The sequence below is a fragment of the Neomonachus schauinslandi genome, chromosome 5 (genome assembly GCF_002201575.2).
Source record: "Neomonachus schauinslandi chromosome 5, ASM220157v2, whole genome shotgun sequence".
Classification (NCBI taxonomy): domain Eukaryota; kingdom Metazoa; phylum Chordata; class Mammalia; order Carnivora; family Phocidae; genus Neomonachus; species Neomonachus schauinslandi.
The window spans coordinates 145,947,047-145,974,175 of NC_058407.1; the positions used below are offsets into that span (position 1 = coordinate 145,947,047).

The 27,129-nt window shown below is 50.0% G+C and overlaps 1 protein-coding gene across 1 annotated transcript in view; it reads left to right on the forward strand.

Moving 5' to 3' along the window:
* The window catches only part of CLEC16A (C-type lectin domain containing 16A), a 145,709-nt gene that overhangs the window by 41,156 nt on the left and 77,424 nt on the right, over positions 1-27,129 (forward strand). The window contains exons 11-13 of the mRNA XM_044915263.1: positions 7,738-7,969; positions 20,976-21,108; positions 25,097-25,197. Of these exons, the coding sequence (XP_044771198.1) occupies positions 7,738-7,969; positions 20,976-21,108; positions 25,097-25,197 (466 nt within the window). The remainder of the gene's footprint in view (positions 1-7,737; positions 7,970-20,975; positions 21,109-25,096; positions 25,198-27,129) is intronic.

Here is a 27,129-nt window from a genome sequence, read left to right on the forward strand (position 1 = left end):
AGTATCCCACAGCTACTTCTTTCTGGAAAATAAGTTACAGTAAAACACTTCCTGAAGAAATATCCCACGAGTGTTTGGTGTGTTGTCGTTTACTGAAAGAGTGTATTTTATTTTGCATGAGCCTTGAACGCACCTCTTCCATCCTAAGTATCTTGCAATTAATTTCTCCCCCAGCACTCATTAGCTTTTGGTTGAATGCCAGGCACAACACTGAAGGGACAGACCAGGCAGCATTAGGCGTTGAGGGGGACAGAAATGATATGGCCTGGGGATGTGATGAGGCTGGCCTTGCATGGGTCTGGCAGGGCCCCAGAGCTTGCTTTCTAGGCGGTCCCACCCCCGAGCAAAACCAAGTTTCCTGTTACCTGCTGCTTCTCACACAGGCACAGTGCCCGGTGTGCGTGCAGTGTGAGTCCTCGGAGCTCTGAGATCATTGTGGTGCCAGATCGATGGGCATCTCTCTGGTTTTTGCCTCTGCAGCTCTAACACTCCCTGCTAATTGGCCAGTTCACGGAGAAGAATGCCACACTCCTCTCGTTAACGGAAGTGGCCCGTTAGCTCTTCACGTTTCCCCCAGTGGGTTTTATTTCCCCCCTTACGTTTGGCAGCATTGTCCAGTTGCCTCACGGAGGTGGCTGCAGTTGTGCGTTCTGGACAGGCATGGGCCTCAGTTCAGCAACCCCGTGTTACTCGGGGTTCAGCATGGGGCGTGCGCCCCTGGGGATCGGCCTGGTGTTTATGCTCTCTGATGTTTGCTTGCTGATCCCCGCCTTCTGGAATGAGAAGAGGCTCACTCTGCAGCGGTTATCAGCTGAGCTTCCCTTCACGGCTGGTTGCAAAGCCACCTACTGCTGGTTATGGTGGGTGCAGGCCTGGGTCACTGGGACCCCCTGTGACATTCGGAGCCCTGTGTATATGAGACAAAATGGGGAATAATTACACATTGTCGGTGGCTGTCACGATGGTCAGGTCAGGAGGTGAGTGGTATGCCAGCCACCCCTGAGCTTCTGCGGCGCGGGCCCATCTGCTGCTATAATGAGCGTGACTGGGGCCCCATGGGAGGCCGGCCCCACATTGGCAGGCTTGCCAAGTGCTCATTGAAGGGCGTGAACTTCTGCTGGAGCACTGCTGGAGCAGTGCCGCCCATCCGTCAGGCCTGTGGGCACTGAAGCCCACTCCCTGGATCCAGATCCTGGCTCTGGCTCTGCCTCTGCCGAGCAGGTGACCTTGGGCCAGTCCTTTGCCCTCTGCAGCTCCCTCCCTCCCCTAGTCGGCTGTCGGAGGATAAAGCGAATCAGTGTCTGTAAAGTGCTCACAGCACCTTTCCGTTGCCCACGGGGCATCAGTGATTGTCGTTAGCACCTGGAAACAGGTAACGGGGAGGTGTGTTACCTTTTGGCCCCTCACAGAAGCCCTGTGGGGGAGGTGCTGCTGTGAGATCTGTTTGGTGCCTGTAGGAACCGAGGCCGTGGAAGAAGCTGGAGAGCGGAGGGACCCTGAGCCTGGACTCTGGCTGCTCCAGCGTCCCTGCGGATCCCACCCTTGGTGCCTCACACTCTTCCAGTCCCTGCCCCCGAGGCTGGGGGTTGGGGAGGCTGCCCAGGGGCCCGGGAGCGCTTTGGGGAGGCTGAATCCAGCCCACTCACAAGCCAGAACGCCAGCGAGCAGAAAGGGGCAGGTATGGTGCTGGGCGTGTTTGCATTCGGGAACTCATTTTAGCTCAGGGCAGCATGCGATGGAGCCACTATGGTCTCTCTTTGACTCAGGGGAGACAAACACATTTGGTCAGGGCCCCTGGGCCAGTAAGTGAGAATGAGGTTGGACTCGGGTCTGCCCTTACGTTGGGCATGTTTTTGTTAGCATGGCCTGCCCCCTTCTTAGGGGGAAGACCTTGCTCCTAATTCTCAAATCCCTTATCAGAGCTATTTGAACAAAAGGATTCTAGTTGCTTCCTCAGAAGGTGAGCAGGCTAGGCCTGCACTTAGCAGGTCGGATCTACCAGGTACAGAGGCAGGGGTACCCTGACAGCTCCTCCCAGGCCATGAGCACCATGAGCTCCACCAGGAGCCGGTGACTGGAGGGGCCACTGACTGGCCCAGCTCCACCCCTGACTTCCTGTGTGCCTGCAGCACGTCGTGTCCCGGAGCACCACTGCCATCACCAGGCGCACCAGCTCCAACGGCCCTGGCCTTGCCAGAAATAAAGGGTGAATGGCCGGAGCTCTGAGCTGGCCTTCCTACCATTCTCCTCTCCTCCCAAGTGTTCTGGTGAACTCCTGCTACCATTCGAGACTTGGACCAGTCATTTCCTTCTCTGTGAAGCCTTCCTGCGCTTCCCCCTTCCCCCCCCCCCCCCCCCCGCCACCTGGCACAGTTCCTCACTCCTTCCTCCGTGCCCCCGGAGCCCCTGTGGGCTCCGCACAGGCAGGCCCAGGGCTGCCGCACTCCTGGTGTTTGGTCTGGCTTCGTGAGTAAGGTCAGTCCCCCGGTGATGGCTGTGCATCCAGCTTCCAGACTTGTTCCTGGCTTGTATTTAGGGCGTTAGGACCATCTGATTTCCTTGAAAAGTCTGTAGGTGAATGTTTTTTAAATTGAGGCGTAACATAAAGTGCAGTGACCTTAGGTGCGTCCGTGGCTCTGTGCTTATGATTACATTTGTGTGTAACTTAGGGCAAGACAGAAGACATTTCTGGTAGCTTGTTCTCAGTCTCTAACCCCTCCCCCTTTCTAAAGGTGCCTTTTAAAAAAAATTGTGAAATACGTATAAAAGTAATGGATTACCTATTTTTAAGCATGGAGTTCAGTGGCATCAGGTACTTTCTTTAAAGGTACTCTTTACATTTAAATGGTGTTGGTAATACTTTCTTGGCCAAGGCATAATGACTGGATGACATAGAAACAACTAGAAGAGAAAGTGAAAGTTCCCCCAGCCTCACTGTCTTCAGAAGGGACCCCTGTTCGGAGCGTGTGTCACCTTCCAGATCTTGCTGTGTGCACTGCTGTGCACAGATCTCTCCACACAGGAAAATACAATACAGATGGACATGTTTGAATTGATAATTTTTGTTTTTTAATTGTAAACGGAATCCTGGATGGGTTGCTGGATTGCAGCTTGCTTTCTCATGTGCCATCTGCATGTGGCCTTCCTAGGGGGGTGCCCCCAGACCTAACGGAGGGCGTTCTGTTTGACGCCTGGGGCATTGGCGGTGCTGCTGCTTCTCCTGAGTCCAGCGCCTGGGCCTTAGGTGTTTGTGTCCTCCCTCCTGACCCCTGGCTCCACACCCCTCTCCCTGTCCATGCAGAGCCGGCTCTCAAATTCCGCAGCCCCAAAAGGCCTTTTAGTTACTGCCGACCCATGGGGAGTCAGCTTCTGGAGTATTTACCTTTTATTTTGGGGGGCTCGATCCCAGGACCCCGGGATCATGACCCGAGCCGAAGGCAGATGCTTAATGACTGAGCCACCCAGGCGCCCCTGGAGTATTTACCTTTTAAACAAGGATGGAAGCCTTAGGGTGGAGGGGTGGAGACTAGATAAGGTGTTGTTAACCAGCAGGCTCTAGGGAGCAGTTCGGCCCTTGGGCCACCCCTAAAATCATACTGCCGGCCTGCTGCTGGCTCTGACCCCAGAAGCCAGCCTAGATGGCCAGCCCCAGAATCCAGGGCTCTCCCTCTACATCCCCTGGTTGGATAACTGGCAGAATCTCTGCTGGCAGCAAGGAAGGCCCCATATCTCCACGCTCCTCTTGCAGCTCAGGCTCCAGGTCCCTGGGAGATGAGCCCTTGGCAAAACCCGAACTTGCAGCATTTGGGAACCATAGACCTGATTTGTGGAATACTTTAGTCTGGGACATGCATGGTGGGCTCACTTTATGAGAAGATAAACCCAAAGGCCTCCTGATTTTTGACTCTGAAGTGAGCTTTTCCCCTTTTGGTTAGTTTCACCGTGCTTGCTCTTGCCCTATGCTAAAGTTAATCTCCCGAGGCTGTCAGGCTCCTGTTTTCTTCCGTCCCTCACTTTGCTTCTTGTTGTTCTCTCTCTCACTTTGGGTACAGTATGGGTACAGGCAGCCATGAATTCACTCAGCAGCAGCCCACTGAGGCCTTGCCCTTCTCCAGGCACCTGGTTTTGTGTTGGGGGGGTGGGGGGGGGGGGGCGATGTAAGGTGGATGGGACCTTCTCTTGGGGGCTTTCCATTTGGAACACCTGGGATTGTCCACTGTCACACAGAGATTCCTGGGAGGCCGGCAGCCAGGAGGCTCTTGATGGGGGCAATAGGAACAATCATGAATCTCTGTCCACGTATCCCAGCCAGACCCTGTCAGCTTCTCCATGGTAACTGCGGGGTTTTGATGCTATTAGCCTTAAGAAAAGCACAACCAGGCTTTTGAATATAAAAGAGAAAAAAAAAAGGAAAAATAAAGTCTAAAATTCTAATGCTAAATGATTCCTGATGATTTTTTTTTTTAAAGTTAACGTGTGTACAGGATTAGACATTTCAAACCAAACAGAAAGGTCTAGAAATGAAAAAATGCAAGCATGCTTGTGTGCATGTGCACACACAGAACCACCTGCCTTCTTTATCCCCCAGAGATATAATCCTGAGATATTTGTAGGCCACTTTCCAGGAAAAGCGGTTCACAGCATCGCGTGTAGCCTTTGAAACGCTTTACCTGCAGGGGCCCCTTCTGAGCTCCCCGCTCTTGCTTTTCCACCCTGCTACCCGTTCTGAATCCGCGCACGTAGGTACAGAAAGACCTGGGTCTCTTTAACATGTACGTGGATTCCCATTCTGTGGACAGACTGTAATTACCTAACCACTCCCGTCTTGATGGACATTTAGGTTATTTCCAGCTGTTCACTGGGTAGGTTGCATTTTAAAGGTTTGAAATTTCCCCAGTAAACATGTCCTCCCAACACCTGACCGTCAAGAAAAGCAGATCCCTTTGGAAAGTTTTTAAATTTATTTTCACAGTTGACTCTTACCTTTTTTTTTTTTTTAAGGCGGCAGGGAGAGGAAGGTGACTCCCCTATGTTGGATGCTTACTGAAAGAACTTTTACATCCATGCTTACATGTAGTTCTAGGAGGCCGGAATTATCTGCCCTGTGTTTTAGACAAGGACTCTGATGCTCAGAGAGGACCCACAGCTCATGGCAGGGTTCAGCTGGGGATCGGACTGCTCTGAGCAGCCCTGGGACTCACACATTGTTTCGCTTCCCTTTGTTCTGCCACTCCTGTACATCCGAGTTCATAAAGAGCTCCTCGGGGAGAGGTTTCTACACCCATCCACGTGAATTTCTGCTTAGACCTTCTAACCGGGTGATGTTTTGCTCTGCATTTAGTCTCGGTTTTCTGTTTCAGAAAGCTTTAATTGCATATGGCATACTCTAAGATTCACTGGGAGTATGTGGTGATCAGAGGAAGCTGTGACTTTATCTTGGGACCCTAATTTCCTGGGTTTGAGTCCTTCAGCAGAAGATGTGGGGGCTGTCCAGGGCTGTGTTCTATCACACAACATCCTAAGTGGGCTCCGATGGATGCTGTCTCTCAAGTGGTGCACACTCGGGGGCTCCCATCTCTGGGCTCCCTGTCGTTGGCGTCTGTAATGCGCTATCTGGGTTTCCTGGGCAGTAGAATCCTATCTCAATTTATCTGTCATTTTTGTGGATGAATAATCCAAAGTGAGTAAATAAAAATTAATGTGTGGATTTGGATGCTAATTTAGCTTCCAATTAGGTTTTGTTTTGAGCATTATTGAAATTAATCTGTGCTCCTTGAGCACATTCCACTTATTGGCAAGGTACGGTGGCCCCCAGAGTACAGTTGGTGGTTGGTTGGGGGTAAATTCAGAAGATGGATAAACCATATCAAGATAATGGAAACGTTTTCTTTAAAACTTTTTTCTTTTTTAATGACAAAATGATGTCTGGATATCATCCAGGCCCTGAAAAGAGAAAAATAATTCAGTCAGAATCCTGCCCCAAACAGACCAGTTTTCTTTTGTCTTTTTTCCTTGCTAGACCCGGTCCATTTGCATGTAAACACTTTTTAAAGGGTACTGAGCCTGGAACGGAGTTTGAGCTCCTGATGAAGTACCCTTATTTCAGGAGGACCTTGGGCTTTGGGATTGGGCAGGCTTCAGTTCCAAGTCTGACTCTTGGCTCAGGAGCTGTGTGACATCGGGCACGTCACTTTGTCCTTCGGAGCCTCTGTTTTCTTATCTATGAAATGGGAGTGGCAATCTCTCTACCTCTTGTTTATTACCTGGACTGAGATACAACTGTGTGTTTCCCACAGGACGGGGCATGAGCCACTCGCAGCACATAGGCCTCTTTCATTTCTCTTAGAAAGCCTCCTGACTTCTCGGGGAAGAGCATCTTTGTTTGGGGCCAGCTTCCTTTGGGGATGAGCTTTAACTTCCTGCTGGTACTTGCCAAGCCCCCTTTCTAAAGAGCCAGCATTTGGCTGCATCCAGTACACCTTGCTTTTTCTTTTCTGTTACTTTTACAACAGCAAGATACACTGGTTTTTCATGCACTGTAGCAGTATACAGCTTTTTATTTTTATTTTTTTTAAAGATTTTATTTATTTATTTGACAGAGAGAGAGAGACAGTGAGAGAAGGTACACAAGCAGGGGGAGTGGGAGAGGGAGAAGCAGGCTTCCCGCCGATCAGGGAGCCTGATGCAGAGCTCAGTCCCAGGACCCTGGGATCATGACCCGAGCTGAAGGCAGTCGCTCAGCGACTGAGCCACCCAGGCGCCCCAGTATACAGCTTCTTTTAAAGTAAATATATTTAAAGTAGAAGTTAGGGGTGCTTGGGTGGCTCAGTCAATTAAGGGGCTGCCTTTGGCTCAGGTCATAGTTTCGGGGTCCTGGGATCAAGCCCTGCCTTGGGCTCCCTGCTCAGCGGGGAGCCTGCTTCTCCCTCTCCCTCTCCCCACCCCCTGCTGGTGTGCTCTCTCGCTCTCTCTCAAATAAATAAAATCTTTTTTTCTTTTTTAAAGATTTTATGTATTTATTTGACAGAGAGCACAATGGCAGGCAGAGGGAGAGGGAGAAGCAGGCTCTCCGCTGAGCAGGGAGCTGGACGTGGGGCTCGGTCCCAGGACCCTGGGATCATGACCTGAGCCAAAGGCAGCTGCTTAACCAACTGAGCCACCCAGGCACCCCTCAAATAAATAAAATCTTTAAAAAGTCAATAACACCCGCATGCTGTACTTAAGACCTAAATTGGGCGGATGGTATGTGGGTTTGAATCCCAGCTCTGCTGCCCCCTGGCTCTTTGACCTCGGATGTGTCCTTTACCACCTCTGAGCCTCAGTTTTATCATCTGTAAAGGGAGGGAAACAACAGGATGACCTCATGGGGCTGTTGTCAAGTTCAAGTAGGCTAGTACAGTCAGAGCCCTTAGAGTGCATCTGGCACATGCAAAGTACCCTAAACGTGTTAACCAGAAGTGTGTTTCCTAGACAAGCGAGGGGCCTTTGGGAAGCACAGGGCTGGTGTTGGTAAAGTACAGAGTTTCCGACTTAGGGCGGTGGGCAATAAATGGTAGCTGGTGCTAATGTTTTGATGACTTAACAGCAGTGGTGTTAGTCACAGTCCTGATGACAAAGTAGGAGGTAGCCTTTTTTTTGTTTCGGAAATAGAATTCCTTGGGGCAGCAACTCTCAGGCAGCTTGACGATGGCGTCTGGCGAGATTCCAAGGTTCCAATCCGTGTGTTGACTTCCCTAGGCCAAGCCCAGCATTCGGTGCTTCATTAAGCCCACTGAGACGCTAGAGCGCTCCCTTGAGATGAACAAGCACAAGGGCAAGAGGCGGGTGCAGAAGAGACCCAACTACAAAAACGTTGGGGAGGAAGACGAGGAGGAGAAGGGGCCCGCCGAGGACACCCAGGAAGACGCTGAGAAGACTAAAGGTACTGAGGGTGGTTCAAAAGGCATCAGGACGAGTGGGGAGAGTGAAGGTGAGTGCGCCCGTGAACGCCACCCTGCTGCCTGTGCCACGAGCCAGGCTGTCCCTTGTGTCTGGTCCCCGTTGTGTGTCCGTGGGCGCGTCTATCCATTCCCGACGCCGGTGTACCTCACTCTGTGGGCCCAGCCCTTTGCAGGCAGCTGTGGGCAGGTCCGCTGCAAGGCCTGCCTACATTGCACGGGTGACCCAGAGCAGGCTTCTTTACTCGAAACCCCGTGCCTCGGTTTCCCCATCAGTAAACAGAAGCTAGCAGATGGTAGTTACTTTGTCATTACGAGAATTAAATGAGTTAGTACGTGTACCATGCTCGGAGCAGTGCCTGGCCTGTGTCGTAAGCATCTGCTGCGTTACTGCCCTCCCCATGTTTATTGCAGTTCTGTTAGTCCCCGTCACCTGCGATGCTGATTAATGACACGAGTCATTACTCCCAGTGCACTGCAGGGAGAAAACCCGTGTTGAATGAGATTATATACCTTTAATACGATTATGTTTTTTGGAATCAAACAGTCAAATATAATCCCCTAGATTCTTACATTAAGATTTGTCCAAATCTGTCTGTTTAAGAGTGAGGTACACCAGGGTTTGGTGCACATGTGCTCAAAAAGCAGAATCATTCATTCCTCTTTTTGGTTTGTGTTGGGGATGATTCTGGTTTAATTTCCACCTTCCTCTGGCTTAGATGCTGATACCTTCTCGATCTGGAGAGCAGTGTCTGCTCCAGAATTAGGCAAGCTTCAGCTGTGCAGGCTCTTGTTTCGGGGCTGGGCGCACAGCCACACAGATGGGGTGTCTGGCCACGGCCCCGGGCACCCGGGGTGGAGCAGCGGATGGGGTAGAAGTGGGATGGGGGCTCTGCTTGCTGGGCCTGAGCTCCCACCACAGCTCGTGGGACAGACTCGGGCTGTCCTCAGCTCCCGCTGTGGGCTGTCCTCCTGGGTGTGGGGCTGGTAGTGAATCCTCCAAGGCCAGCAGCTGTTGCTGGCCCATCGGTCTGGACTGTGTGAGTCCCTATTCCGGGGGGTCTGAAGCTGGGAAACGGAGTAGCTCCGTAAATCAGTGACTGGGAACTCCTTTGTTTTGGGGAGTTTGCTGCGATTATGGAGCCAAAACCCTCCCTGTCCCCACCCTGCTGGCCCCATTCTGATTTTCTTGGCAGTTCTCAGGGAATGCCACGATCCCATTTTGATAGGTATAACCAAAGCATCTCTCTGGTGCCACCCGGCCCTCTTTTTAAAGCTGAGATCCCCAGCATGCTTTTATTTCTGTTCAAAGTGCACATGAAGCATTTTGACATAGGAATTCCTGTTTGGCTCAGGACACGGATGCCAACAAGTATGACTTTGGTGGGGAGGTGAGGGGCACATGCAAGGTAAGCAAGCCATCTTAGTTGGCTTATTTGCCTCTTTTTTCTTTCTTCTTTTTTTTTTTTTTAAACACAGGAGAAAACTGTGTAAACCCTGGGGTTTAGTTGTCCTGTGGCCACACTAGGGAGAAAGGAGGAGGATTTCGCCCCATTTTGAACGCTGTGTTCTTGTCGATTGTGTTTTGGAAAGATGCTACCTCTTTCATTCCAGTCCTTTTAAGGGCTGCTCTTGAACCAGGCCTGGCCATGACTAACCCTGGTGTGGACAGGGCAGGCTTGGCCGCAATCACACAGTGAAGTGAGTCAGCCCAGCGGCCCGGTCCTGGCGTGTGGGGCTTCTGTGCCTCAGCCATGCTGCCATCCCAGTTCACTGTTGGGATTGGGGTGATGACTCCCCAGATGCTGAGCCTGCCTGTCCTGTGCCGGGGGCAAGGGGAGAAACGTGCACCAGCCTCCAAAAACCTGTGTTCTGGGTGCTCACTCGGCCAGGTTGTACCAGACAGGACCCCGGGGATCTCGCCCGGAGGTTTTGCTTGGACATTTGATGCTGATGTTAGAGCTTAGTTGAACATGACTCTCAGCAACCCCCCTTGACATTTTGGTGCCCTCCTGTTTTCTCGAACACACAGTAGTCATTCCAAAATATCATGGGCCTGTCATCTTCCCACCCGGCTCAACCTAAATAAATACAGCTCTCACAGGCCTGACCAGCAAAGAGACATCTAACTGGGCAGCGGCAGCTTTCAGGTGGATGGGGCTTTGTGAATGTTGTATTTGATCTCTTTGTTGTTCTCAGATTTAAGGTGCGGCTGGTGGGTGTTCTCTCCTTAGACTGTGTTTGGGTGAAACCGGGCAGCTGTTGGCTCCCATGACTTGGAAGGGTGTCAGACCACAGTGTCAATGTGGGAGGAGCTAAGAGATGGGATACTGGCCTTGCAGTCATGTCTGGGTTTATTGTGAGCCTTGAGCAGTCTCCCCAAGCTCTGTACCTCAGTTTCCTTGTCTGGAAATTGAGCATAAAAAATGTAATTCATGTGCTTTTTTTTTTTTTTTTTAATGAATATATGTTAGGATTCTTGTGGTCATGAGTTAGAAAATCTACTCAGACTGGCTTTAAAAGGGTGATTATTGTTCACGTCGCTGAAAGGCTTGGGCAGGGACGGCTCCGGGTGTAGATGACCATCGGCAGCGCCAGGCTCGCATCCTGCCAACTTACCACCGAGTGGAGAAGGAGCTGCTCCTTCCCATCAGCTGCAGCTCTAGTGTGGGGGTCGATGCTCCGTGACAGTGATGGGCCTGGCCCGCCCACTGCTGTAAGAGGGGTGTTCTGTGCCGACTGGCCAGGCCTGGGTCACTTGTTGATCCTATGATGATGATTCCCTCAGTAAAAAAACATCAGAAGAAAGGGGCACGGATGCTGAGCCAGTGGAAGCAGCAGATGCTCCCCGAGAAAGCTGCACTATTTCTGTATGTCCCTCATCCCCCCTCAGGGCTGTCTGCTCCCTTGCTCTTTGGAGGTGGCTGTGTGGCTCTTCTCCCTTCCAGATTATTTTTTCTCTAGCAGGCTTCTTGCCCTGTCCCTGGATCTAGAGGCTTGTTGACATCCTGCTGATAACAAACAGGCACAGGTGACTGTTGAGTGAAGAGATGCTGGCACCGACTCCCCCCTGCAAACCCCACCATCCCCACGCTAGTGGGGAAATCTTGCCTCAGCCAGGTGGCAGAAAACACAGGCATAAAAAGGCATGTGGCCACAAGTCACAATTTTGCCATGACCTGATTTAAATGTGGCATTAACATGTTCTTTTTCTACAAATGCAACCAGAATTCACACCTCCTCCACATTTAAGCCCAGACAAGGAAGTAGTGTGAAATGAATGTGTACCTCTGGACCCTCCACTCGGCTGCAGGTCCCAACTGATGAGTGACTCATTCTGAAACCAAGAAAATCACAGGGCCCCTAAATTTGCAGAAATTGCACACTAAAAGGAAAAAGAGGGGTACCCTAGTGCCCATGGCCAAGGAAGTGTTCACTCGATGCATGTCACTCTGAAAGGACAGTGTCTCTTTTTGGAGTCACTCGGAGCAGTAACTTAATAAACAGACCTAGGACAAAAGAATGAATTGTTTGCACTTCTCATTTGAAAAATAGGGTTTAGTTTTTGGTTTTTGCCTATGGAAAAAGTAGGCACCAATTTCATGTCCTCAGATTGAAAACCTACTCTTTGCTTGAATCCCAGCAAGGACACAGAGTGAAGAGGTCAACACTGACTTTGAACCTGCCAGGTCAGCTGGGAGTTGAGGGGTGCCCAGAAGTTGGGAACCCCAGCTTTGCCTTTTTTTTTTTTTTTGAAGTCTCCACTGAAATGAGATGGAACCCTGGCATCATTTCTGGCTCCTCTTGCAAAGCCAGAGCCAACCCTGCGGCTGGCAGAGTTTCCTGATTGGGACGAGCTGTGGATTAGCCATTGGGAGGTTGGGGTCTGAATCCTAGACCCTGGAGGGGCTGCTCCTGAGCAGCTCTGTGACCCTGGGCTAGTCATTGCTTCTCCGATGGCGGGGGCTTCACAATGCCCAGCCCTCAGGTTGTCAGAAATGAGAACATCACTGTCTCAGCACTCAACCATGTGACCCACGAGCACTGAACAGGCATCCTGGCCAAGGTGGAGAGCAGAGTGAGGAGCTTGGATGGGATGTGCGTGCTTGGGCGCCCCTCCCCCCACCCCCTATTGCGAGTTTCTGTGAAGCCCGGTTCTGTTCATTTGTATAACGAATTAGTGAGGTGGGTGAGTGGGTGAGCATGTGTGTGTGGTGGGGGGACAGCAGGAAGGGAGGGAGGAGAAGGATTAGGAGGCTGGCCCGCCGTTGTAGAGACGTGGGAGTGCCGCCTTTTCAAATGGGCTTAACTAGTATAAGAAACTAACCAGAAAAAAAACATTCTAAATTCAATCTCATGCTGTTCGGTCAAGGAAAACAACAAAACAAAGAAAGAGGTTCCCCAATATCCTCAGCTCATACACACCCTGTTGTTGCCAGGTGCTCTTTGCCTCTTGAAATTCTCCTCCAGAGCCAGCCAATAGCATGCAGTCCTTCCCTGATTTCCTAGGTAACCAGCAAGGGCATCTTTCTCCTCTTTCCCTGAACGTTCTCGTTAGGGCCTTCTTATTCTCCCCTTCCCCCTTTTTATTGTCTGTCCTTACTTTGATTCCTGGAATGTAGAATACCGAGGGCAACTCAGAAAATCCTTGAATTTGTGAAGTCAAAGACTGCTGGGAGGTCATGCCTGCCATTTCCCTGAAAAGCACTTCATTTACCAAATATTAATCAGATTAGACTGTACATCATCCTGGGCAAGTTGATGGATTATTACTGTTATTTAAAAAATCAGTGTGTCAGAGCATCGGGGAAGCTCCCGGATCTGGCCAGAGTTGTCATTTGGAGGGAGAGAGGTTGACGTCCTCGGGTGCCGGGGGTCTTCTGGCCTCTCCTGTACATCCACGCTGTTGTGCAACCCAAACCACCATCCGTCTCCGCAGTTCTTTTCATCTTCCTGAACTGAAACTCTCTCCCTGTTAAACATTAACCCCCCATCTCCCCCCCCCCCCCCCCCCCCCCCCCGGCAACCACCTTTCCACTTTCTGTCTCTCTGAATTTGACTACTCTAGGTACTTCATAGAAGTGGGATCCTGCAGTATTTGTCTTGTTGCGACTTCTTATTTCACACAGCATCATGTCCTCAAGGCTCATCCTTGTGGTCACGTGTGTCAGGGCCGCCTTCCTCTTTAAGGCTGACCAGTATTCTATTTTGTGGATAGATGACATTTTGCTTATCCATTCACCCCCTGACGGACACTTGGGTCGCTTCCATCTTTTGGCGGTTGGTACTGGTGCTGCTGTGCCCATGGGTGTGCAAATCCTTTCCTGCTTTGGGGGCTCTTGTGGCAACGATAAGAGGCCCAGGAGGGCCAGGGCAGGGCCTGTGAGGCCAGAGGAGCTGGAGATTTGGGTTCCCCTGCCCAGCCGCTCAGCTTCACAAGGACATTCCTCGACTCCCAGAGGCTCAAGACTCCGGGTGTGTGAAGGGGTCGTACCACCTACCAGGCTGGGGTGCAGGAGCCTTCAAGATTATGGGCCCCAGGGCCTGGTGCTGGGACTATAACCACACAGAAGCTCCTTTCCAGGATGTGGGCCACGCTGGGAGAGGAGCCCCCAGTAGCGGGGGCAGAGGCCCATCACCTCGATCCGTCTGCAGCTCATTTGCCCTTCTGTAGAATGCAGACGTTGGGCTAGGTCAGCATTGCTCCAGCTGCGGGATACGGGGATGGTTTTAGGTGCGACGGGGCTGACATCAGCTCCGGGCCAGCCTGACATCTGTCCTTCACGCCTCCCTCACGTCCCCACGCCCCCTTTCCCAGAACACAGCAGGCCTCGCTCCTGGTTGTTCCCTCATCACACACACTTTCACACTTGCTTCCTGTTTACATGGGCCATATGCTTAGAGGAGTAATGAGGCATTTTTTTTTCATTTGAAAATAATTTCAAATTTATCAGAATTTGGAGAAACAAAAATAGTATAAAGAACACCTGTTTACCTTTTACCCGGTTTCATCTTTTAACCTGTTATAGCCCATTTGCTTTCTTATTTATGTTTTCCCTCTCTCTGCCCCCCCCCCCCCCCACCTTTTTTCTGGGTGAGTTGCATCCATCCTGTCGCTTCGCTCCTATACGTGTCAGCACACAGTTGCTAAGAATTAGGCATTGGCTTTCATGACTCCAGGGCAGCTGTCCACTCCAGTGTGGGTTTCTCCTGTCCCTGTTCCAGTTTGTCCGTTGGCCCAGTAATCTCCCTTCTAGCGTATTTCCCCCACCAGTCTAGGGTAAGGTAGTGCCTTTAATTGTCGTGTCTCTCTGGCCTTAGTGACTCTGGAACATTTTTCACAGCCTTCTTTTTTACAACAGTGACATTTTTGTGGAATGCAGAACCTCTCCCTCCTTTGTTTTAATAAAATGTTCCCTCTTATGTCTTTGATGTTTTCTTTGTGATTACATGGAGGTTATATATTCTTGGCTGGACTGTGGCGTAGGTGGTGTCATGTCCTTGTCGGAGTGTCCCACCTGGAGGCACGTGATGTCCCCTGACCCTCACGGGTGACATGAATATTGGTCACCTGGCTGCAGTATTGCCCCATCTCTCCGCTGTATAGTCACTAATTCACAGTCCATGGGAGACGCTTAGAGATAATACAGATATGCTGTGCCTCATTACAGTGACCCTGGGAGCCGCCATTCACCGATGATACTTGCCTGATCCCGTCTTTGCCAGACTGGTGGCAAAATGTTGATTTTCCAACGTCAGCACTCTCTCCATGTTGAAAAGTCAGCCCTCAGCATTCCACTGTAAGCAAGACGCCTCCCTTCTCCCCATTTCTTTCTTTATCAGTTCTTGGCACACACTCAAGGATTTCAGTTTTTAGTGGTTTATATTTCATTACTGATTTACTTCATCTGATGCTCAAATTGTCCCAGACTTGGCCATTGGGAACCCCTTTGGGCTGGCTGCTGTGGCCTTGTGCTAAGCTCCCGTCATTTATTCTGAGCAGTCCTTCTACTTTCTGGCTTGATAAGGTATTCCAGGTTCATCCTGGAATGCATGGGGAATGCCTGTCCCCGGGATGAGCCATTTCTCTGACAAACCCTGCTTCCTCTCAGTGGTCAGCAGTATTAGAGGCCAGGAGCCGGGTGCCAGAAGGGCTGATGGCTACCGGGGTACCTTGCTTTTTGGCCCTTTCAATGGACAGATCTAGAAAACAGGTGCATGTACATACACAAAATACACATCTACTCGTGCATGCATATACATACGTACAGACATGCATATCATATTCATATTTTAGAAATCATGAATGCATACCAATACCTCCAGTATTCATGCCAATGCCAGTCAGTTCCCAGAGGGTTCTTTCTCGCCTTCCCCCATTCCAGATATGTGTGTCACTTCTTTAGCAAGAGCCTTGGCTCCCAACAATGTCAACACGTTTGGTTGCTCAGTCCTATAATACATCTTAAAAAGTTTCAGTTTGTTTATTGTTTAACAAACAAGAGTTCAGGATGGTTTGCAATCCCCCCCCACCCCTGCATACTTCACCTGCCTCCCAACCGAGGGTACAGAGTCAAGTATGCTGTTTATAGCTACTTGGATTAGTCTGCCCTTTCTTTGTTCTTTATTCCCCATCAGGGTAGGTATGGTGTTCATTTGGGAAAAAAAAACAAAAAAAATGTTGGTCCTTTTTTTTTTCTTTTTTGGTCCAGTTAGGGTTCTTCCTTCCCATTTTTACAGACTTAATTTCTTTCTTTCTTTTTTTAATATATGGATCATTAACAAACTTAAAACCATGCAAAAGGTTACATTCAGCAAGTGTCCCTTCTTCCATACTCCATCCCATTCCCCTTCCTCTGGTAGATAATCAACTTGACTGCTTTCTGGAATCTCCTTCCCACGCTTGTTTTTGTAAGAAAATGCCAATCTAGAAATGTTTTCTTATTCTCCCTTCTCTCTTACACACAGGGTAGCACACTGTATACGCTCAATCTTCTCTTCACTTAGCAGCTTCTCTGGAAATCACTCCATATCAGTTCACCATGGTCTTCCTCATTCTCTTTTACAGCTGCACTGTGTGTGTGTGTGTGTGTGTGTACCAAAGTTTATTCAACCGATCTTTATGCTTGGACAGTTAGGTAGTTTCCAATATTTTGCAATTACAAGTAATACTTCAGTGAATACCCTTGAGTGTGTGCATTTTTATATTGTTAAGGGATGTATCTTCCAAATAAATCCCTACAAGTGGGATTGCTCAGTTGAAGGGTATAATAGTGATTTAAAGTTTTCTTTTTTTTTTTTTTTTTTTTTAAGATTTTATTCTTTTAAGTAATCTCTACACTCAGTGTGGGGCTAGAACCTACAACCCCAAGATCACGAATCGCACCCTCCACCAACTGAGCCAGCCAGGCTCCCCTAAAGTTTCCTTTTAAAATGTATTTAGGGATGCCTGGGTGGCTCATTCATTAAGCATCTGCCTTCGGCTCAGGTCGTGATCTCAGGGTCCTGGGATCGAGCCCTGCATCGGGCTCCCTGCTCCGCGGGAAGCCTGCTTCTCCCTCTCCCGCTCCCCCTGCTTGTGTTCCCTCTCTCGCTGTGTCTCTCTCTGTCAAATAAATAAATAAAATCTTAAAAAAAAAATAAAATGTATTTAAATCAAAAGAAAAAAGTGAGCTCAGATAAAATGATGAGGTAAATAACAAATAGTACAGGCAACACAGAGACATGGCAAACGTCCTAGAGGCAGGCAAATGACTGAAGTTGGAGCAAAACTGAGCTGGGTTGTTGCCGCAGTCCCTTCAAATTCCAAAACAGAAACCCAGATGGGATGGGGGCTCATGTGTATGTTATAGCAGGTTCAGACGGAGCCCCCTGGGAATTCATCATCAGAGCCTGAGTCCTGGCCTCAGTGACCGTCCGTGGAAATCCATGCACGCAAGCCCACTGATCTGCTTTCCTTGGTGGCAGCAGCATGGTGCGTGTACCCTGGGCGAGGAGCAAGGCTGCACTGAGACAGGCATGTATCTGCAGGGAGGTGTGGGAGTGAGGGCCCAGAAGGCTCTGCAGAACCGTGCCGGACGTTCTGGTCTGGCATAAAGAGGACATTCACTTTGACCTTGAATCTCACCAGGAAAAAGTCAAATCTCTTTGGCACCCTCTTTTAAAGATGATTGTGGAATCCGTTTTAGAATGGTGAGAATCTGGACAGACTCTCTCCCCAAAAAACTTACTAACCCCCCCCCCATGCCCACGTGGCATTTTGCATAAAGTTTCAGGGAGTTGACAGACGCTCGGTAAGAATCACTACTTTTAAGAGTTGTTTGGATAAAATTGTTAAAAAGAAGAGGCCAGGGGCAACCTGCATTGGCACTGGAAGGACTGTGGTATGTTCATCTAGAGAATTAATCCCTGTAACTGTGCTGACTGGATGAGGATAGGGAGGGTGGGAACCAGGGTGACAGAACCGAGGTTGAGGAACCTCATTGTGCGTGGAGGGACCCTCGTGGGCCTGGTTCTGCACAAAGAGAGGACCCGGGAGTGGGGCGAGCAGCAGTCCTGGCTTTTGCTGCTACTTTTCTCATCATAGTAATTGTCACTATGCTTCTGGGTTTCTGTTTTCTCATATATAGTATCTAGGACTGAACCAGTGGTTTTTAGCAGTTCTGTGTGAAGCTCCAGAATTCTAGAAAGGAGCTTTAGGGGCCTCTGTGGAGTGCAGGAGGAAACCCGCAGCCAGGGACGTTTGGGAATCCACCCACCCTTTATCCAGAGCAACTCTGCTCCTGTCTATGGTGGTGTGTCGTGGGAAATTGTCATTCAGAATTAATATGCCACTCCTTAACTAAATTTGGTGAGCACTAGACTGGATTATCTTTAACGGCTGTGTGCACCAGAATTCTGAGTGTCCAGGGAGATTAAAAAATTAAAAAGGAATAACCACGTCACAGCGTATTCTCTAGGCTGAAGTGCTAGGGCTTGGCCCTGTAACCTTGGGGAGTCCTTGAAGCTGAGTTCCTGCCTCGTCAGCCGGGCTGGGAGGAAGGGGAGCTCCCAGCAGGGCAGGAGGTGTGTCAGAGGTCCCAGGGTGGAAGCCAAAGGCTGGCATCACAGTCCTGCTGGGTAGTCTTCAGATGTTTTCAGTGGCATGCTCTGTCGGTAAACACTAACAATCAAATAAATGTCATTTAAGCATGCAGCTCGCCAATATAGATACATTTATTGTAAATTACACATATTTGTATTGCTGTGCCAAGGTTAGATACATCACAAAACAAAACAGATTGTTTAAAGATGAGGATAATTAAAAATAAGAGAAGTACTGCCCCCTGAATCATCTGTCCCCGGTGAGGACAGACTGCCCCCACCGCAGAGAGGTCAGGCTTGTCAGGAGGCAGCTGGAGGAGGTTGGTGGGGGTGAAGGTGTAGGCGCAGGAAGGAACAGTGGTTCTCAGCAGTCTGCACTCCCACCTGCTCTCTGCCGCGGCCATGCTGCTCGGACTGCTGTTTACTCAGTAGCTCCCTGTGAATTGACTCACTCGGTTTTTTTCCCTTAAATCTCGCCTTCTCCTAAGCAGTGATATCCACAGAAGAACAGGTTTTCTGTGCAGTTAGAATCTTCTAACGCACATTAAGATAAACACAGAACTCTGCAAACCGAACATTTGTCCACATTGCACTTGAAAATCATGGGTCAGCCCCCACCTGTGTGATGGCCCCGTGGGAGGTTCCAGTCCACCCTGGGAGGAAGGGGCTGGTGGTCCGGGCCCGTGAGGATGGGTGGGTGGTGCACTCCTCCACGCTAGAAGACAGTCACAGGCACAGCCGTGCCTAGTGGAGTTCCAGAGGGTGGTGGGCACACGCTGCCGCCCGTGAGAATGCTGGGCACGCTCAGGGCAGACTGGGTGGGGCCCTGGGCCACCCGCTCCATGTCATAGGGGCCGTGCGTCACTGTCGGCTCTGCGTGCCGCCAAAGCCTCCCACTCTGGGCTCGCCCAGCCATCCGTCTCCCATCCCATTAGTAAGCACTCGCCGCGTACCGGGCGCTGGGCTCGACACTAGAATTCCAGTGGAGAGCAAGACAGGGAAGGGGGCTCCTCTTATGAAACCCCCATTCTAGTGGGGGAAGGCAGGCAGCAACCGTAAATAAAAAATAGGAAATCTAGGCAGTTGTGAATGCTATAAAGTAAAACCGAGATAAGGGGGAAGGGACAGATTTATCCAGGAGAATTCTGAATAATGTATGTAGCTACTCCCTCCAGGAGATGGAGCATAACTCCCTGCTCCTTAAATGTGGGCTGCGCTTAATGACTTACTCCCACATAGCTTGCAGTGAGGGGAAGAGGGAAAGTAACTTTCTGGTGGAGAAGTCTGACCAGCGTTCGCTTGGCCAAGTGGCGCAGACTTGACGTCGGTGGTGGTTGGGCCATGTTGGTGGCCTGCACCCTCGCTACGGCCGGCGGCGAAGGGCACTTCCTCCGTGTGGGCTTCCTTCCAGAAACCTCTACCCCAGTCTAATGATCTGAAAACATCAGACAGACTCAGATTGAGGGACATTCTGCAAAATACCTGACCAGTTCTCGCTCCTTAAACCGTCAGGTCACCAGAAGCAGGGAGGTCAAAAGCCGGCACAGTCAAGGGGAGCCTAACAGGATGTGACGACTAGATGTAACGTGGTCCCTGAGATGGGATCCTGGAACAGAAAATGAACTGTAGGGAAAAACTAAGGAACTATGAACGAAATATGGATTTTTGATAATAATTTAAGGAGGTAAAAACCGGTGCAGGGGGAGCTGAGAAGATATCTCTGAGGCGGTAGCATCTGAGCTGGGCCTTGAAGGACGTCATTGAGTCAGGCCAGGGTAGGGGAGACCCGGGGTGAAAACATTCCAGGCAGAGGAAGCAGCCGTGTAAAGATCCTGGGGCAGAAATAAGCTTGGGCCCATTAAAGAGCACGGAAGAAGCTCAGCACGGGTGGAGAGGGGTGTTGGGGAGAAGGCCAGGGAGTGAGGTCAGAGGTGGAGAGGAGCCGGGCTACACAACAGACTGCCTCAGCACTGTGGACAGCATGTGGATTTCATCCCCATGTGATGGGAATATTCTGAACAAAAGGGCGACGAGAGCTAATTTCCACTTAAAGTCACCTGGGTCTGTGTGGAGAACAAACCAGGGGGTAAAGAAGGGCAGAGCCAGCTGGGAGGCCTCTGCGCGAGTCCAGGGGAAGATCATGGATGGCGGGGGGCCGTCGGAGTCCCTGAGTCCTCCTGTCCCTCCAGATACAAGTGCAGCCTCATACATCAGCATCCTTTCCCTCACATCTGTCTCCTGAAGATGGGGGAGATGACCTGAACTCTGGGTTCCAAGAACTAACTATTTGAAGGTCCACACCTACACGTCAAAGAACTCTGTGATGGAGACCCCTTAGGCCAATAGCTAACTATCTCTCTTCGTCTCTGTTGGTTTATGCCTTCTTTGAAAACTAAAAACATACCCCATGCTTACGTCGGTTCCTACAAGTAGCCCTTACTTAATTGGGAAAAATACAGCGAGGTTCCTAACCTCCCTCTGCCTTCTGGAAGTCGTCAGTGGAAAAGGAAAACAAAAGGCTTCAGGCATGTCAAAGCCTTTCCTAGAGTGTAAACAGTTTCAGAATCTTCTCAGTGAATTTGGTTATGTCTTATTAACCACATATCATTTTTCTTCCCTCTGCTGCCTCAACTCCTTTGGGAAGGAAGTGTGGTATCAATAAAGTAAAATAAGTGCCTTAAAAAAAACATCTTGAAATAAATTACTGCAATTTGCACTTTTTTATTAAAATCAGGGCCACATTTCTTGGCATTGCCAAGATGACAGGAAAGAGAGGTTGTGGCCTCTGGCTTATTTCTCCCCAGCTTGTTGCTGATGCTCCTGTCACTGCTGGCGAGCGCTTGCTGGACGCATGAGGAGCGGTCTACTTGGGCTCTGTCTCTATGATGACTGTGTCTGTAAATCCGGGGCTGTGAAGCCGTCCGAGCTCATCCCTGTCTCTGTATTTGCTTCTAGAGATAGAGATGGTGATCATGGAGCGCGGCAAGCTCCCGGAGCTGGCGGCCAACACGTCTGTGCAGGAACAGAACACCACGGACGAGGAGAAGAGCGCCGCCGCCACGGGCTTGGAGAGTGCACTGTGGAGCAGGTGCCACCAGTGGGCCCAGTCCTCCTGGTGCTGGTTGGGGGGAGGGGAGCCCACAGGCCAGCCCACCAGTCACGGTGGGGGTGCTGTTCCGTTGCTGGGATGAGGAGATGGGGCGAGCGGTGGGGGGGGGGGGGGGTGCCGTGGCTGGGGTGCCCAGCACAGGTAACCTGGGGCCTGTTCCCAACACCCAGATGGCCTCTTCGGCTTCTCAGCAAAGTTGTCCTGCTTCCTGCCTTTCCTTGCTTCTCCAGCCCCTGTCGAGAGGCCACAAGGACAGAGCTGACACTCAACTCCGGAGTGCTCACCCCTTGGAAAGAGGAAGACTGAGACATGGCGCCACCTCCCCCAAGCCCTTTGGTGGTGGGCCCTGCCCTAAAGGGTGTGGGTCGCCTCACAGCCTTGTACTGGCTGCCCCTGGCAGTGCTCTGTTGCTCCCAGGAAGGACCCTCTTGGGGGCCGCATTGGGATCTCCCTGTCTCATTCATTCACTGCCATGCTACCCCGCCGTGCATAGGGCCTGCCCTCCTGACTCAGCCAGCGTGATTTCACACTGATGGCCTGCAGCTTTTTGCCTAAGTGTTCAGTTCACTGAAGGCCTGCTGAAGCTACATCCTCTTAAACCTTCAAGATGCCGCATTTCCTGGAAACTTGCTGCAGCACCAGCCCTTCCAGAAAGCGACTGGGTGGAAGGCTGCTTCCAAAGCGTGCAGTGAACTGTCAGGAGGACTTTTTCATTTCAGAGTTATTTTCCTTCCCAGGGGGCCCCGCTGCAGAGACCCCTGCCATAACCTAATCCCATGCACAGCAGCAGGGTTCACTGTCAGCCTACAAAGCATTCACTTCCTGAACCCTCAGGGTGGAGTGGCTGAAATACACGCACACCCCATCCTACTTATTAGTCCAGCTTGAACAGTTGAAGCACACCCGTTTTTTCCTCCACCTCTCTCTGCTTGGCAAATGTTTCAGTTATCTAACAGTCAGGACTCATTTCTATCAGATGCACAAGGGAGCCATTTTTAGTTGGGTTTAAATTAAAAAACACTGGAGTGTGGTGTCAGCTATCAGTTGTTGGAACTTACAGAGACCGTTTTGATTTTGCTTGGCAGCAAAAAACATAACTCCTGAAGCTCTGAAAATTCAGGAAATCATTCTGAACTCAGAAGGGGAGGGGAAAACAACCTTTCATTGCTTGGCACAGCATTAGTGAGGATATGAATAATTGGAAAAACCACAAATGACTAGTGGTGGGGAGTGTATCAGCAAACGGGGGTGCATCTGCTTAATAGAATAGGAGCTGCTGCTTTTAAGTGAATACTGTCAGGATGTGTTGGGTTTGTTAGGATCTAATAAATGGAAACAGAGCAGATATTTTACATAGTATGGTAATACTATAGCTTTGTTAAAGGAAGAAAAAATATATATTTTTTAGAACGTGAAAAGACAAAACGTTATGTTTGAATGTTGGGTTGAGACTTCTTTTTTTTCCTGATCTTTTAGTGAAGAGAGGGTTTTTCTTAGAGTCGATTGAAATTGTTTCTTAACTTTCGATGACTTTAACTGGCATCTTTTACCATGTGGCTTATAATGGAAGCTGATCCTTGTGCCTTGAGTTAGGCTCACATACAAGCTTGTGGCCCCGGGACCCTTGGGCCAGGGCTGTCCTTGGCTCTGAGACCAAATGCTAAGGAGAGACTGGCCCAAGTGGAAAGTTGCCTTCTCCTTTGTGAAGGTATTGAATTGTTGGTTGTCTAGAACACTGCCAAGGACTTCTCTCCTCCCCGTTCCAGGCCCGAAGCAGGGAGGAGGGCACTCTGGAGGAAGGAGGGGGTAGTGTGTTCTCCTTGACATGAATCGGATCTTGACATTGGTCCACTTGTCTGAAGAAACAGCATAGTACAAAGTGGAACTGTTCTCCTATACCTTGTGTATCGTGGGCTCTGTCTGCATTCAGGGTTAAATATAGGCCTACGAAACTGAAAAATGTCTAAAGCATTCTTTCCTTAAAAAAAAAAAGTATAAAAGTAACACACATGCAGAAAATGTAAAAACATTTTGAAGAAAAGCATAAAGAAGGGAGAAAGGTCTCCATGATGCCAGCATCAAAGTCAGCTGTCACTAACATTCTGGTTATTTCCTGCTAGTCCTTTCTCAGTGGGAATTGTATCCTGCTTGCCCCTAATACTTACACCATACTGTGCCCATCATTTGTCCTTTTTTTTTTCTGTCTGATACCAAACCCCAGGCATCTTTTTCGCTTTACTGTACACTCAGTAAACAAAATGCTAATGGTTTCATGCTGTTTCATCTCCTAGAAGATGCTATGTCCACTCAGCCCTCCCTCTGCTCCTGGGCATTTGGTTATTTGCATTGCTCTAGAATGAAAACACAATCAACATTCCAGGCATCTGGTTTGCAAGAAAACATTTTCTTCTTCATCCCACTCTTAAGTTGAATGTTACTGGGGTGCCTGGGTGGCTCAGCTGTTAAGCGTCTGCCTTCGGCTCAGGTCATGATCCCAAGGTCCTGGGATCGAGCCCCACATTGGGCTCTCTGCTTGCCGGGAAGCCTGCTTCTCCCTCTCCCACTCCCCCTGCTTGTGTTCCCTCTCTAGCTGTGTCTCTCTGTCAAATAAATAAATAAATAATTTTAAAAAGAAAGAAAAGTGTTACTGCCAGGCACTTACAGAAACCCAGATCCACACCTGGCAAAACGATTCACGCATCTGAAAGGTGCCCCATCTGGGGCCCTGGAGAAACAGCCCGGATGTAAATGTCCCCTTTAAGGAAGGGCTCTTCTTTTAATTTCCCAGCGTCATGTGTGTATTTGAAATGTTACGACAAGAACGTTTGCACTACTTTCTCTTTTGCATTTTTCAGTTTAATATTTTGAATCACTGGTACATTCACGGATTTCAATTTTTTTTAAAGTATAAAAGGTGATGCAGTGAACAGTTTCCCCATTTCTCTGCCACACCTCTTCACTCCCCCTAGACGGTGATGTTGACAGTGGCTGTGCGTCCTTCTAGGGGTCACGTGTGCCCTCAGTCACTCCTCGAGGTGCTCTGCTTTCTTGGCCTCAGCCTGGCCTCCACAGAGGCAGCTGCGGGTGGTCACAGGCTCAGAGCCTCCTGCTGACGGGCCAGACCTGTGCATATTCTATTATCCTTGTGATGAAGAGTCTTTCCAGGCCAGGCCCTTTACCTGGAAGGGCAGCGTTTGGGGTGTGTGGTTTGTGATATTTGCAGCCACTCTCTAGACCTCTCCCACAAAGCATCAGAGGTGAACCCTCACATCGATTCTTACCCGTCAGGAAAATCAGTCCAAAAAATTGCAGGACCTGCCAGAGTGGGCTCCGGGAGAAGTGCCCTTGGAATGCTCGAAATAGAAACCCTTCGCAATGTGCACCTGGCCTGGTGCTAAATGCCTATCCTTCATCGTTTCATGTTGAACCCCCCCTGGGAGCCCTTCCCAATGGGGAAATGGAGAGGTTTTAGGTAGCTAACCCAAGGGTTCGCAGCTCAGAAGAGGCAGAATCCGAACTGGAACCCAGGCAGTCTGGCTCCGGGGCCCACGTTCTGAAATTGTTTGGACTTGTTGGTGCCTTGTCTGCTATCGTAAGCCTCCTACACTGCCCCGTTCTCTTCATCCTCTTGGCACTCTTTGACGTGATGATGTGGTCCATCTGTTCTCTGGCATGGGAGTGCCCCAAGAGCAGGGACTTGGCATCATTTACCCCCAGTGTCTGGAACAGCCGGGCCACGGTTGTTGAGTGATGAAGTGGTCCGTTCCTCAGTTTCCCCTGGAGCTAGCTTCCCACGGGCAGAGCCCGTCCTCCATGCCCGGTGCTGGACGGGGCCCTCATTGGACTCGCCGCACGCTGGGCGGAGCTGTACAAGGCAAAGGCGGCCAGCACTTCATGTGTAGGCGGGCGAGGAGAGCTGTCCACCGTGTGTGCCAAGAGGCTCATGTGCGCCCCTCCTCTTTTCCAGACCCTTCCTCGATATGGTGTACCACGCCCTGGACAGCCCAGATGACGACTACCATGCACTGTTTGTGCTCTGCCTCCTCTACGCCATGTCTCATAACAAAGGTAAGCCTCCCCGCCTCGCCTGCCTTCATGACATCCCTCTCTGCCTCGTGGCACCAAAAAAGAAAGCTGCTTTCCTTGAGGAATGTCCTTCCTGGTTTTGGCAAACTCCTACAAACTTCTCTTCTCACCTGAGAATTTCTCAGGTGCTTTTGTACATAGCAAAGCCACAGGAATTGGTTACTAGGGCAGTATGGGTGGGGTGGGATGCGAGGGAAGGTGCAAGTGACTGTCTAACCCAGTATGACTGTATTCACACTGTGGTTTTTCTTTCGACCCCTGGCTTTTACGACTGGCTTAGTATCCGACCTCTCTTCCTAACATCAGAACTGAAATCAGTCAAATTGTAATCTTGGTTTTGCTATTTATAATAGCTGATGTTCTTGCTCTGGGTTGAGGGCTAAAATAGACTCTGGGCAGATTGGGTGGAAGCATAGGTTTCCTTTCTGAAGAAAGGTGTGGTTCTCTGGCTTCCCCCGTGGAGGCGGAGTGGTCAGGATCGGAGTCCTGTGGAGCTGACAGACCTGGTTAGGATTCATTCACTCACTTCCTCACTGGGGACCGCCGCTGGTATATGCCCCCCACCTGGCTTGACACTGGCAGGTTCTGAAACCCCCACATCAGAAGCTCTCCACAGAAGAAATCGAGAACATTCTTCATGGCCACTGCCTCGAGCTGGCCTTGGCATAGATGAGACTTTGCAGCAGGTGATGTTTTCGTAGGTTCTTCATAAGCTAATTGAGAGGTAGGTAGAGGTGGGTTTTACTAGACAACCTATGTTTAGAGACATTTAAAAAGCACTCAACATAATAAGTATTTATTCTTAAATCATTAATCCTGATGAATAAGTGGACCAGTGACAAAAGAATATATGGGGAAAAAAGCCTCACCTCCCATCCCTGTCCTCCACTCTCTTCTTTGAGGTGGTTCATCTTAGCAGTTTCTTGTGTCTTTTTAAAGATATCCATGCAGGGGCACCTGGGTGGCTCAGTCGGCTAAGTGTCCAACTCTTGGTTTCAGCTCAGGTCATGATCTCAGGGTCGTGAGATCGAGTCCCCCACCTCAGGCTCTGGGCTCAGGTCTGCTTGGGATTCTCCCTCTCTCCTTCTGCCCCCCAGCCCCCTGCCCTGCTCTTGGACCTTCTCTCTCTAAAATAAATAAATCAATCTTTAAAAAAAAAAAAAATTAAAGATATCCATGCAAACCCAAGTATGAGTATATATGGTTTTATTTCTATGACTGTCCCCCACTTAAACATGAATAGAGGTATCCCAATTGTCTGTTCCTATCCTGTTTTTCTCACATCATCATGTATCCGCACATTGTTTCACATCCCTAGAGAAGTGCCTTGTTCTTTTTGGTTTTTTAAGATTTTATTTATTTTGAGAGAGAGAGCAAGCGGGGAAGGGAGGGTAGAGGGAGAGAGAGAATCTCAAGCAGATGCCACACTGAGCACAGAGCCCAATGCGGGGCTTGATCTCACGACCCTGAGATCATAACCTGAGCCGAAATCAAGAGTCAGATGCTTAACCAACTGAGCCACCCAGGCTCCCCTGCCTTGTTCTTTTTAATCCTTTGTGCATCATTTATTCTGCCATCATCCCCTTATTGAATGGCACTGAAACTCTTTCCAGGCTTTTCCCACTGTGGCTAGTATCCACCGTGATGGCTCTTCTCATGTTAAGTCATGGTGCTCACATGCAAGTCCGTAGACCTGGCTTAAGACCTCTAAAAGGAGCCCAGCGGGCTCTGAATCCTGCTGACGTTTTCCGCCAGTCTTGTTCATCCCCAGGGCTTCTGTGATCCCCTTCAGTGCCTGGCTTAGTGCATGGCACATAGGAGCCCTTGGTTTCTGGGTGGCAACAGAACTCCACAAGACTGACCGACTCCCATCCAAGGATTGCCCGCCACTCCCCTGGCCCCTGACTTCTGTGC